The sequence below is a fragment of the Ahaetulla prasina genome, chromosome 7, assembly GCF_028640845.1.
Source record: "Ahaetulla prasina isolate Xishuangbanna chromosome 7, ASM2864084v1, whole genome shotgun sequence".
NCBI classification, from domain to species: Eukaryota; Metazoa; Chordata; class Lepidosauria; order Squamata; family Colubridae; genus Ahaetulla; species Ahaetulla prasina.
In genome coordinates this window covers 84,881,042-84,895,513 of record NC_080545.1, presented here as the reverse complement: position 1 = coordinate 84,895,513, position 14,472 = coordinate 84,881,042, and the positions used below count along the sequence as shown (strand labels likewise).

At 37.3% G+C, this 14,472-nt stretch overlaps 1 protein-coding gene and 1 long non-coding RNA gene across 5 annotated transcripts in view; one reads left to right on the top strand and one right to left on the bottom strand.

The window, feature by feature from the left end:
* The window catches only part of CACNA1C (calcium voltage-gated channel subunit alpha1 C), a 614,085-nt gene that overhangs the window by 35,072 nt on the left and 564,541 nt on the right, over window positions 1-14,472 (bottom strand). Inside the window, exons 31-37 of the mRNA XM_058191893.1 lie at window positions 13,624-13,752; window positions 11,058-11,123; window positions 6,418-6,509; window positions 5,569-5,737; window positions 5,175-5,302; window positions 3,005-3,101; window positions 1,693-1,795 (exon numbers count right to left, since the gene is read on the bottom strand). Of these exons, the coding sequence (XP_058047876.1) occupies window positions 1,693-1,795; window positions 3,005-3,101; window positions 5,175-5,302; window positions 5,569-5,737; window positions 6,418-6,509; window positions 11,058-11,123; window positions 13,624-13,752 (784 nt within the window). The remainder of the gene's footprint in view (window positions 1-1,692; window positions 1,796-3,004; window positions 3,102-5,174; window positions 5,303-5,568; window positions 5,738-6,417; window positions 6,510-11,057; window positions 11,124-13,623; window positions 13,753-14,472) is intronic.
* Window positions 1-14,472, top strand: part of LOC131202698 (uncharacterized) — a 144,729-nt gene that overhangs the window by 37,773 nt on the left and 92,484 nt on the right. The gene's annotated exons all lie outside the window — the stretch shown is intronic.

Below are 14,472 nucleotides of genomic sequence, written 5' to 3'. Positions count from 1 at the left end.
AAAAAATGACAGTTTGTCTTTTGGCCTATTATGACTTGTAAAATACAGTGATAGATTGGTTTTTGAGGCTGAAGGAGAAGCCTGATTTAAGTTAATGATCCTACAAAGGTTGAATGGTATTCAGGGAAATTAGAATGTAAATTCCCTTGAACAGAATTCAATTCAAATGCAAATCTTTATTGTCAGTGCACAACATACGTACAATGAGATTGGTTGAGCTCCCTCAGTGCACCCCCTCCAGCACAATACAACTCACATTGAAGACAGAAAATCCCTAATCCAATAAATCATATTAACAAAACACTCAGTCCTATTGCAACAGAAGAAAGTTTCACAAGTAGAAAAAATATATTTTAGGAACTAGTAAATTTTTTTTAAAGGATTCTCTACAGCTGGAGTTTAGTAGGGGCTACTTCAGGTGACAAAGTTGTATCTATATAGAAAATTTGAGTGGATCATAATTCATATTGTACCTATTCAAGTAACTGTTAATTCATCAAATATCTAGCTATAGTCTTCTATATTATGACCTTAGCTTTATGATACTGCAGTACAACACTTGGAAGACAATGGCGTGATAAATACAATTTTAACTATGAGGTCAATTCAGAATTGAAACTGTTTGCATCTTCTACATATTAATATGTATGATAATAATATGTATGATGCCTTATGCACGGTCACTCATGCCCTTGTCACTTCCCGCTTGGACTATTGCAATGCTCTCTACATGGGGCTGCCCTTGAAGTGCACCCGGAGGCTGCAGCTAGTCCAGAATGCAGCTGCGCGGGTAATAGTGGGGGCAACTCGTTGCTCCCATGTAACACCAATCCTGCGCAGCTTGCACTGGCTTCCTGTGGTCTTTCGTGTGCGCTTCAAGATTTTGGTTACCACCTTTAAAGCGCTCCATGGCTTAGGACCCGGGTACTTACGGGACCGCCTGCTGTTACCTTGTGCCTCCCACCGACCCGTACGCTCACACAGAGAGGGCCTTCTCAGGGTGCCGTCCGCCAAGCAATGTCGGCTGGCGGCCCCCAGGGGAAGGGCCTTCTCTGTTGGAGCTCCTACGCTCTGGAATGAACTTCCCCCCCGGTTTACGTCAATTGCCTGATCTTCGGACCTTTCGGCGTGAGCTGAAAATGCACCTATTTATTCAAGCGGGACTGGATTGAAATTTTATTGGGGTATTTATGTTTTAAGATTTTAAATGGTTTTAAAATTTCGGCCACATTATAATATTTCTTTTTAACTTCTTTTAATGTTTATATATTGAATTTTTACTTGGCTGTACACCGCCCTGAGTCCTCCGGGAGAAGGGCGGTATAAAAATCGAAATAAATAAATAAATAAATAAATAAATAAATATAGAAATGAAAACCTGCCTCAAGAAAAGTTAATTAAGCTCTGTGAGACACAGAAAAAAAGTGTTATGAACAGAAATTAATTTGGATAGAAATATACATCTGTTCCTTTCGTTTCTTGCCTTTTTATTGTAAATACTTACAGGTATTCCTTGGTTAACAATCACTATTCACATTTTCAGGGATACTTTAATTTGGATTTATTGGATTTATCAATTAACAGGTAGTTGGCCCCCCACAAATCTATGTTTCTATTATTTTATGGCACGATAACATATATGCTATAAGAAACTTATTAAGAATGTATTTCTGCTGCATATTGTCTTCTTACCTTCTGTTTTGATTCTTAGTGCTGTTCTTACTAGTGCAAATAAAGTTGCATTAAACATAACAGTTCCATCACTATTCAATGGCATATTCATAGAGACAAGACGCTATGAGGGAAGAAAAAGAGAGAAAAACAATATTGAATTATGTGGCCTATACCATAACAATTCATATACTGTTTTCCCAGTTTCATTTTATAGTAATTGTATTAAGAATTATAATTACAACAATAAAGATTAATACAAACTGAAAAAACTAATATAATAAAAAGAAAAAGTGGGAGATGCAAAAAAGGAAACAAAGAAACAGAAAAGAAAAATAATATATTAAGAAAAGACAAGAAATATATAATTTCTCCTTCATCACAACATCTATAAACAATTTTAATAACTTATCAACATTTCTTAAAATATAACAAATACTCTTTTTCCCATATCCTAACCCTTATCTATAAATAAAGTTGATGTCAGCAATGTCAACCCATCAGCATTGATAAAATCACCAGCAGTCTCATGATGAGAACTAAGGAGAAATTTTCCTAATATTTAGAATAATTAATCAGTGAAACAACTTGCCTCCAGAGGTTATGAATGCTCCAATACTGGAAGTTTTTAAGACGAGATTGGACATCCATTTATCTGAAATGGTATAGGGTTTCCTGCCTGAGCAGGGGGTTGAACTAGACCTCCAAGGTCCCTTCCAACTCTGTTGTTCTATATTCTGTCGATTGCAAAAGTCAGCTTTATTTGGAATAATTTACGTTTTGCAATGGTATCTTCACAACCATCAAATAATAACACCTATCTATCCCAGATCCTTGAGAAGGGTTTGCTAGATGGATGCCAAATCCAGTCTAAACATCTGGCAAATGTAAGCTATTCCAAGTAAAGCTGACTTTTTCAATTGATAAATGTTTTTTTTTTGGTCAATCTGATGGTGTTGAAGTAAACACAGCATGTATTTTAAAGTGTACATTGTGCGGGATTAATTTTAATAACTATACTAATACTGAAATAATACTAATATTCAGAAAATAATTATTAAAAAAAATATTAAATGTTAACAAAAGGCAGTCAGCTAAGCAAAAGTTTGCTGTCTAAGAAACCAGTGCACATTTCATCATAATAAGAGCTATTAACTGCATAATAGAAAATCTAGAAATCACAAGCTCTGAGTATTGATCTTATATTGAATGACAATTCCTATTGTCCTGTTAATATGACCAATGGTCAAGGTGAATGGGGTTTGTCATCCATCAGTATATAAGGAAATGTAATGCAAAACAGTAACAGGAAGGGAACAGAAACCTATCATACCTTGCAAGCTACCCTGTGAGGACAGAGCTTTCCAAAACCCAAAGGAGGTTGTATCCGACGCAGGAGCGTTACGACATCTAGATGTTTGATACGTCCTCTACAGGAAAAAAATTAAAAAAGAAGGCTTGTCAGGCAAAATCCAAGCATATTGGTGGCTTCTTTGGAATTAGGTGTCTGATTATACCAGTGTTCTGGATGATTTCTCCTAGCAATTTTATGTAGATGTTGAACACAGGGAATATAATAAGTAACCTTATAGGAACCATAGAACAGTTGCTTAGGCATCAATATGTTTCAGTACTTCCTTTTGGACAGAAAAGACCAAAAGCATTGCAAAAAGGCATTTCTGTGAGGGAATGCAGCTGGCGTTGCTATCTGCATTTGGGAAAAGCAGGTGCAGCCAAGCAGGTATGCTTCCCACCTTCACTTCCTGAATAGACTCAGCTTATCCCTTATCTCAAATGGCAGTGCAGGTATTGCTTGACTTACAACCACAATTGAGCCCCAACTTTCTGTTGCTAAGCAAGACAGTTGTTAAAAGCTGTTTTGCCCCATTTTTGACTTTTCTTGCCATAGTTGTTAAATGAATCACTATAGTTGTTAAGTTAGTAACATGGTAGTTAATTGAATTTGGCTTCTTCGTTGACTTTGCTTGTCAGAAGGTCGCAAAATTTGAGTCAGTTGCCCAGCATCTGAATTTTGATCAGATAACTATGGGGATGCTGCAGGTATTGTAAGAGTGAAAAAATCCTAAACTATTTTTTTCAATGCCCTTGTAACTTTGAGTGGTCATTAAATGAACTGAAGGACTACCCATAAATGTTTACAGTTCCAGAAACTTGAGAGGAGATGAGCTCGTTCATTTTCATCCCTTCATTCCCCCATTCACAATTTTCTCATAAGCACTGACACTGGTGTTCCAGATGTTTAGCTAATCGAGCCAGACCCGTGTGTTTTCAGCAATGTGCATATATATATATAGGCAGTCTTACTCCACCCAGGCCCTTAGCCTACAAAAGTATAAAAGAAGAAGACAACAAGTAGACAAGAAAGCGAGAAGTGATGTCTGGAATGTATGACTATTATAGCAAACAGGAGAGGTATCAATCAACTGCAAAGGGCTACGAGCTACTGTAAGCAGCCCATTGTGATATGATTCCTGCCTGGAGCTTGGCAGCAACCATACTGTATCTGCACCTAGTCAACAAGTGCAGGAGCATTTGGAGAGAGGCAAGGGTTGTATGCCACTTTACAGACATTAAGGCTTTTACTTGGCCAATCTAAGGACAATCTTTGAGGGCTTATTTACATGGCCAGATCAATTTGCAAAGCTTAGAAGGGTGGGGTTAATTCAGGGGAATAGGAAAGATGTGTGTTACTATATTGTATTTTGTACAGTTATGAACTAAGCTATGGGATGTCCAATCTCTGGAAAACAAGAACACTCACAAATCCCAAAGTCTGATTCCATCATAAGGTCTGGAGTTGGTGATACCGAAACCTACTGAAAATCTAGGACAAGCAGCAGGTCTGCATTTTCCTCATGCAATTTCTGGCAAAGTCAATTTACCAAGTAAATAAAAGGAGTTTCAGTACCTCCTGCCGGCCAAAAGCTCAACTTAACTCAATCTAGATAGTTAGTATAATTTAGATGAATGCAGAGATGTGAAGCCACCACCTTTTCAGTTGCCTAGGTGATCAAATAATTGACATGATGGGGAGTGTGCTTAGGAAGCATACTATTAATGACCTTGATTTGTTTCTATATTCTTTTATAATATTTCATTTATATCTATATCTATATCTGTATCTATATCTATATATATATAGGGTTAGAAATTTTCTGAGTGCACTGAGGTAGTCTGGACTCAGTCATTTTAACTGGTTCTGATCTCCACCTTTGTAAGGAATTGTACCAGTGATTTAGCCTGAACCTAATAAAAAAAAATGATCCATCCTAGAGAGACTTTCAGACTATCAGTTCCACCCAAATAGAATACAAAATCCAGCATGTGCCCTGCTATACGTGGATTGGATATCATTTGTCTTGCTTGTCACAGAAGACATGAAATTCTAAGCAGCTCCTTAATAGAAACCTGAGTAAATGCTAAACTTTGTAGGTAGAGGTACTCAGAGTTCCTTTCTTTAAGTTGTATGGCTGGAAACTTACTTGGCTTCAGGATCATACTCTGCCCAAATCCGTTTAAACTCATCCAGATGATGGGGACCCAGAATGGACCAATCACGGGTTAGGTAATCAAAATTATCCATGATAACGGCAACAAAAAGGTTAATGATCTGTAAATAAGCACAAAAACATTCATTCTATGAGAAGGTATTTCATGCCATAATAATTTATATTTCAAGATCTTTTTCAGACAAAGCTCTTCTACAGTGCTCCTCTTGAAAAACAATACGTAGACAAGATCAAAAGGTGCTAAAAGGGGTTTTGGAATTTGCATATGGCTCAGGGATCACTACTTTGGCTCCCCTGACAATTTTTTTTTTTTGGTTAAAAAATGCAAATCACTACACAACTTTTATAGATCGCCATAGCTACTTACTAGAAAGGCACAAAGCATGTAGAAACTGATGAAATAAAACACAGCAAAGCTGCTCCCGCAGGGATGTTCACCTTCAGTAGTACTGTTTGGTTCCACAGAATCAGGGTCACACTTCTTATCAGGTAGACATGCCAGCATGATTTCCTGCCAAGCTTCACCAGTAGCACATCTGTTGAAAAGGGAGTGCAGTGGAGAAGAAGGTGGCTTATCATTACTGGTATGGGGGTTTAACATTAAGTACTCAGCAAATAACTCACAAGATAATTGTGTCTACATGGCTCAGATGTCTGCACCATAGAGCAAGTCATACTTCATAAGCAGCCACAGACGTCTGATAAAATGTCTTTTGTACCTGATAGTTTGGGTGACTGGTCTACACAAAGTATTTTGAGATTTGGAAAGTATCAGACTTATGCCTCATAAAACAGATATTAAATTCAGTGGAATTAAAAATCAAAGGACTAGTACAATTTGGCCTCTGGGAGAAAAAGATTAAATCATTTTCCTAAAATATGATTAAATCAAATACGCTTTGGGGTTAGCAACATTTTGTGATTGGAAGATTTTTTATTTTTATTTTTTCAGTGTTGCCATCATGGAAGAAGGCAGGGCCAACATTTAGGTCTTACTGGAAGATTAAAAAAAAATATTTTTTTTTTAGGATGAGTCTGCTGGTTTAGGTTTAATAACTATTCTGAAGATTTGGTGCCCTTGATTTTTTGAGTTCCTATTGGAAGCTACAACATTGTTTTTTAGTAATGAAAAATAAGACACTGAGACAACACCATCCAGGGGACTTTGGGGCTTTTATATGGGTTGCTTGCCCTGGCATCCCTTGTTGCGACCTACCTGAAAAGCAGGAGCACAGCTTGGGGAAATGTTTGAAAGTTGTTGTTCCGATTGATTTCTGTAGTATCATTTAGTGCAATTTTACCAAACACCTAATAAAAGAAAAAGTTGATTCAAGGTAATGTTTCATTCCACAAGATATTCCTGTATCTGATAGTCTTAATATTCTCATTCTAATAAACTTATAAAATATATCCTACGCTAGCTGGATACCTGTGCTTCGCTACGAAACTATGTGATCAGGCTTCATAAATTGACATAGCTTGAAAATTAATGAGTAGTTATGATCGGCCTCTCCCCTTCTCTCTCTCAGCCTTGCCCCTCAGAAACATCTCCTATCCTATCCCCTTCTCTCCCTCAGCCTTGTCCCACAGAAGGCTTCCCTAGCCTATCCCCTTTTCTCCCTCAGCCTTGCCCCACAGAAGCCTCCCCTAGCCTACCCCCTTCTCTCTCTCAGCCTTGCCCCACAGAAGCCTCCTCTATCCTATATTCTTGTTGCCGCTGTGAAAGTAAAACTGAAAGTGAAACTCCTCTCCTCTGCTTGTGTTTTGAATTTGGAACAGATTTTTCAGGTGAGGAGGGAGAGTAGAACTCCTTAGCATCAGAGCATGTTAATCATAATATAGAAAATACTAATGCTCTGATGGTCATTTTGAAAAATCCTTTCATAGTGAGCACCTAGAAGCCAAGAGGAACATACGTGGCAAATTTCAAATTTGTAGATTTTACGGTTCTAGAGATTTCGTGATTATGCCATGAGTGGTTTTTGCTTTTATATATGTAGATACAGGCAGTCCTCGACATAAAGCAGTTCATTTAGTGACCATTCGAAGTTACAATGACACTGAAAAAAGTGACTAATGACCATTTTACAACTATTGCAGCATCCCCATGGTCATGTGATCAAAATTCAGACACTTAACACCTGACTCATATTTATGATGGTTGCTGTGTCCTGGGGTCATGTGACTACCTTTTGCTATCTTCTGACAAGCAAAATCCATGGGGAAGAGAGATTCATTTAGCATGTTACTAACTTAACAACTGCAGTGATTCACTTAACAATTGTGGCAAGAAACATCTCAAAGTTTAGGGGCCTCTGGTGGCTCAACAGACTAAGCAGTCTGTTATTAACACAGCTGCTTGCAATTACTGCAAGTTCAAGTCCCACCAGGCCCAAGGTTGACTCAGCCTTCCATCCTTTATAAGGTAGGTAAAATGAGGACCCAGTTTGTTGGGGGCAATAAAAGTTGACTTTGTATAATATACAAATGGATGAAGACTATTGCTTAACACAATGTAAGCTGCCCTGAGTCTTCGGAGAAGGGCGGGATATAAATTCAAATAAAAAAAAAAAAGTGGGGCAAAATTTACTTAACAAATGTCTTACTTAGAAACAGAAATTTTAGGCTCAAAAAGTCGAGACCTACCTAACTGTATTTGCATGGTTCTGATATCTCAATTCAACATTTGACATCTTCCCACTCCACTGGATGTACATCTGATTGACAATCTCCCTCTATATTACACTCTGATCTAATCTTTTTATTTTGGGCTTAAATCTTAAGGTATTCACCATTCACTATTCCAATTTGCTCAATAAACATTTTGCAGACTTTTCATTTTGCTTCAATAGGTGCTCTTCTTTATATGTGCAAATGATATTAATAAAAATAGTAAATTATTTTAAAATGAAATGCTGGCATTATAATACAGGGCAAAAGATTAGTTGTATAAAATAAGAGGGCTAATTATTCTGTCTCTTCAGAAACCATCCTAAAATTGCTTGGGGAAATTAAAAATGTTGTGCCAAGAAATCCTGTATGTTACTATACTCTTTAAAATATTTATAAGCAAGGTCTTATGTAAAGATTAGTTTTCTCAATTTTACCTTCAATAAGTACACTATTTTCAAGATTTTCAAAGATCAGTATTCCTTTTTTGTCATGAAATTAATGAAATGTTGGAAATGTGAAAAACATAAGGGACATCTTGGGTTGGCATCTTGGATTTCAAATGGTATGGCTGCTTGATTTATTAATGCTTTCACTCTCCTGAATTGCAAATTTCCCTGATTCCAACTTAGCCCAGTAGCCTGATGATCTACTAATAGTTGAACTGTTGCTGATTATCTTTTCTTCATTTTCACTCTATGCTTTCTTCTTTTTTCTATTTCTCTTACTTCTTTTGGGCAATAGTAAATGCAGATTATGAATGATGTGATGGACTGTAGAAAGGAGTGGATTCTTAGGAGAGAACAATGTATTCCAGAAGAGGAAGAGGCAACTCAGTCCAGCTATTACCCATGAGAGAAAGAGGGTGAAGCAGGGGTGAAATCCAGCAGATTCTGACAGGTTCTGGAGAACCGGTAGCAGAAATTTTGAGCGGTTCGGAGAACCGGCAAATACCACCTCTGGCTGGCCCCAGGGTGGGGTGGAAATGGAGATTTTGCAATATCCTTCCCCCAGGAGTGGGGAGGGAATGGAGATTTTGCAGTATCCTTCCCCTGCCATACCCACCAAGCCACACCACACCCATCAAGCCACGCCCACAGAACCGGTAGTAAAAAAAAACTGAATTTCACCACTGGGGTGAAGGCAGCCCCTTCTTATTAGTTGACAGTGTATTATTGTAGATGCAGATAGTACAGTGCTTATTCTGGCAAAGTTTTGCCTATAGATGTGAAACAATAAAGAACTCAGCTTGGAAGAATCACCACATGTTATTCTTGGTTCGAGGCCTGGCAGATGGTAAGATAGGAAATAATTCTATAAATAATAAAGACAGACTGAATCTGTTATGCTCGTCCTGGTACTTGAGAAAAGTGGTTTGGAAAATACTGCAAGTTTAGAGCATCTGCACATCCTTCCATTTTCTGAAAGAGTTTTCTGTTCCTAATAACCTAAAAAGGAATGTGGGTCTTAAAAGTAGAAGTATTCTGGAGATTTATGTAGCCTAATCCATGTTACCTTAGTCGGGTAATGAAACATCTGCAAGCAAACAGCCAACTTTATTGAACACCAAGGACTCCACTAAACTATTTTTAAAAATTTGATCTGATAAGTCTTTGTGAAAATTTTAGGCTCAAATATCCTGAGCTATACTGGAATCAAAAATATTAGGTGAGTCATGAAAGTGCTTTGAGCAATACAGCTAGTTCTTGACTTACAACATTTCATTTAATGACTGTTCAAAGTTACAACACCACTAAAAAAAGTGACTTATGACATTTTTTCACACTTAAAACCACTGCAACATCCCCATGGTCACGTGAACAAAATTTCATATTTATGATGGTTGCAGTGTCTCTGGGTCAAAAAAGTTGTAAAAAGGGTTAAAATTCACTTAACAAATGTCTCATTTAGCAACAGAAATTTTGGGCTCAATTGTGGTCATAAATCAAGGACTATCTGTACATCAGCACCTCTAATGTGCCACTGCAAATCCTTGAAATCTCCATGTTTGTATACTTCTAGACTAGAGTATGCATCTAATATATTATGCATCTAATATAGTTTATGCATCCCTACTGTACATCCTTACTGTATAAAATACGAATATCTGCAGCCTTATAGGGGATGAGCAATATACCAAATTTGTGATGATGGAGTGGAGCAGCAAACTAGTCACTCAATCACTTGTACTGATCAAACAAACACAAAAAAACACAAGACGATTTGCTTCCTGGTCTAAGGCTAGGCAGTAATTATCACTAGTTGTGTGGATAGGAGACAACGCGCAGAGAACAAACTAGAAACTCCTATCATGGGTGTCCATCTGGCAATCTGGTATCTTATGTAAACTATTTTATTTTGGGGTTCATATGCAAAACCTTTGGAAATTCTGGTTGAATTCTGCACATATTCTGACAGTTGTAAGTGCTGACAGTAACCAGCTTTTTAAAAGAGAAGTGCAAAACAGTAATGCAAATTAAGCATCCAAACCAGACAGAGCTTTTAAAGGGAGGTTCTTCTAAGTCAGTTGCCTGAGGATCCCTGGAACTCTCTGGGCTCAGATTCTCCAACTCACTAGTTAGTAATGACAGTTGCAGCTGCTCTGAGTGGGCGCTGGGAGTTACTACTGCAAGAGGACAAATTAAACTCTCTGAGGCAGGCCATATTTTTCATTTCAGGAAGCAAGAAGATAAGGCAGAGTTTCTACGTGGAGAGATTTCTTTTGTCTTTTAGACTCTGCACATAATCACGGGTACCACTTTGGCTAAAATCTACTTTTTATTTTACTTATTAACAATATGAAGAAATGGTTGCAGTGCTAAAAAAGAAAAAAGCATGAAAGCAGATTCTTTTTCTGACCGTGTTTACTGAATCTTTAAGTGAGGGTTGGGCTGAGGAGAAAGGACTGGTCCAAAGTCACCTAGCCAGGTTTCGTGCTAAAGGAGGAATTCAGTTTCTAGTTCCTCACCTTTAGTCATTACACCAAACTGGCATTACTGTTGTTAACTAGCACATAAAATAAAATTGACACTTTTATTTTAGACTCCCTGACTTCATCTTCAGGTAATAGGCCTCCATATGACATAGTCTTTGAATTCACTTGAAGATTCTTTTCCTAAAAGTTTCTATAATTCCCTTTCCATATGCTTGCAACAGAAAATATTAAAATCTTAGAAAGACACTTACCTGCATTCCAATCACGGCGTAGATAAAAAACAGCATCACTATTAATAGAGCCACATAGGGGAGAGCCTGGGAAAAAATCAAAAGCAGGTAATGATGAATCATATATTAAGAAAGCTAACTTTTTGGAACTTGGGATACAATGTTCCAATATTGAAAGCACCTAAGACACCTAAGACCAGAGGCAAATATTTCTTCGACTGTACAATCTGCAGTAGAATGCATATGGATGCATTTACATGACAATGCATCAGAAAGTAAAACATTAGATGATCTTGTGCATCTCCCTTTAAAAACTTGTGTGCACATACTATCATTAATGTAAACTATTTATTTCTCCACTAGATGACTCTACTGATCCACTGTTGTTTTGCCATAACTAATCCTTCTAAAAAAACATTCCCTTAAGTCCTTACTATTTCTTTTCACATTAATTTTTTCTTAGAAAAAACAGTGCTTGCTGCCTATTGTCTATCAGATCTATAAAACAATTTTTCTTTATTTCTAAAAATATATATATATATATATATATATATATATATATATATATATATATATATATATATATATATATATATCTCCAGATGATGATTTCAGCATTTGTTGTAATAAGAATTTAGCTACAACTTTAACCATCAAAAACACTTCTCTATTTAAAAATTTTATGTGCCAACTGTTACATTAATAATTTTTAAAAGTAACATCATTGTTAAATTGTTAAAAGATATAGTAAAAAATTTAGAAATGAGGAATATAAAGAATGAGCCAAAACTATCTAGTTCAGAAATATGGATCCAATATTTTGAATTGCAGTATTTTGGAGTAAATATATATGGGAAAAATGTTATCATAATTCACTGAAGAAATTATTTAAGCTCCATTAATTTTATTTCCATCAATGGGCATGGAGCTTTACAAAGAGAAACTGTGTTGAAAAAAGTAGTCCAGTAGATATTGGACTCTGGTCATCATATTTCAGAGGTAATGGAAAAATATTACTTCCTGAAATTAGAATGAAAGTGAACGTATCATTTTGTTCCACTCAGACAATCAAATTTCATTTATCTATAATTGTCTGAGATACTTCTAAGAAGTAATAATGTTATTCAAGAGTTGAATCCCTCTTGCAGCCACTATGTTTCTTCATTACATGGGCACTTATAAATGTTATAAAGAAGTACAGGTAGTCCTCGACTTACAAGCACAATTGGGACCAGATTCCATTGTTAATCATGGCGCTTAAGTGAATTGTGCCTGATTTTACGATCCTTTTTGCCACGGTTGTTAAGCAAATCAGTGCAGTTGTTAAGAGAATCCCAGTCATTAAGCAAATCCTGCTTCCTCCATTGTCTTTGCTTGTTGGAAGCCAGATGGGAAGATTGTAAATGGCAATTACCATACATGACCCTGAGGTGCTGCCACCAGCTGCCTGAATTTGATTATGCCTATGGGGATGCAGCAGTGATCATAAGTGCAAGGACTGGTGGTAACTTACTTTTTTCTGTGTCGTTATAACTTCAAACGGTCACTAAATGAATGGTTGTAAGTTGAGGACTACGAGTATGTAGGATTGACCTGGGAATCTAGAAAGTTCAGCAAGAGATCCATAGAGAATAAATCTGAAAGAAACCCTCTGCAGGTAGGGAATTGGTATACTGCAGAAAGAAATCAATAGGTTTGATTTGGACTGGAGACTGCTAAATCTGTATTTGGATGGGACCTTTTCTGAAGTCTCAGATCTGTCTTCTGGTCAGCTGTATTCTTTTTATATATAAAATAATGTATGTCATGTTCTTTTATTGCTTTATATGATAATTTGCGATTAAAGAATTGTTGTGGAGTCAGGGGACCTTGAAATTGAAATAGCTCCAACCACAGTGGGATCTCAATTTTGTGGCCACCTGCATAGATTTCACCCTTGCATCCATGATTTTATGTCAGCTGGAAAACAAGACCAAGATATGCATAAGGGTTTGGGTCTCTTGCCATGTTTGGACTGAGTCCAGTTGCCAGTAATGGCCATAGATCAGCCTTCCCCTACCTGGTGCTCTTAAGATGTGTTGGGACTATCACTCCCATCATCCCCAGCCAGCATGTGGTCCAACACATCTGGAGGGTGCTATATTGGGGAATGTTGCATAGCTGAATGATTCCCCAATTGCATCAGCAAGCTGACCTGATGGACGGAAAGTGCACCTTTATTTTAATGTAAAAACAATTTTACTATAAAATTGTTGTATTCACTTTTTGCCTTAACACTTGTATTGACAGGAATAAAACTCTCAGTTTAGGGTCCAATAATTTTGCAATTGGAAAAGTGTTTGACTCTTACAAATTTCTTTTTAAAAAATAACTGTTTATGTTTGAGATTCAAAGTCCTCTACCCCACCAGGCTTCATTCCATCCATCCATCCATCCTAATTCTGAGATTTATGGATGTAGAAACTAATTTATCCTGGGCAGAGACCATTCAGAAATTGTTGCTGTATCCCATATGTAATGTAAAGAGCAGACTGAAATGTGACTGCTGCCCTGAGGTAAGGCCACATAATGCAGAAGGAAGGAATACCTGGAAAGACTTGATGAACGTCCAGAGCAGCGTGCGGATGCCCTCCCCTCGACTCAAGAGCTTCACCAGACGCATCACACGGAAGAGTCGGAAAAAGGTGATTGAGATGCGAGAGTTGTCCTCTGTGTTCTGGAACCCATTGGCACAGAGGGCAGTAGTTACAACAGCAGGTGAAGAAAACCCACCCTGGGCCACAGAAAATGCGACTTCACAGGAAGAGCTCACTGCACTGTTCCCCTGTCTTAGAAATCCCCCCTCCCATCTTTTACTACCCTAATCTCTTCCCTAAATCCCTATGATAAGTCTATATTCCCCACATCCTTCTTTTCAATTCATTGTAGTTGTTCAGGAGCGTTTCAAATATTATTCTCCTTGTTTTAACAAGAAGAACTTGCCAGGGCTCTTGCTAGTAGTGTGAAGCCATGTTTGCCTACCTCATTGATTAAAGGGTCATAACAAATGGCCAGGCAGAGCGTTTGGGTGCGACATTATTTAGTCTGCGGAATTTAGGCATGCAGTTACATTTTTCTCCACAATATAATGAAATTATATTTTACAATGACATCAGTATAATGAAATCATAGAAGTGTAGCTATAGTTTACACCGTATCAGTGATTTTAAAAGGAATATTGCAGATACTTGGCTCATTAAAAAAAAAACACCAGTGCACACACAAATGTATTGTGTTGTTTGATTGGGAGAAACAACGATGATTACCCAAAATACTATAAACAAGCTGTTACATTTGTGTAAATATTACACATGTCAGATAGGATCCTTCCTCCATTGTACTGAAAAAACTGATACCCCACATTTGGGGACTTTGGAAGGAATGGGCAATTAAATGA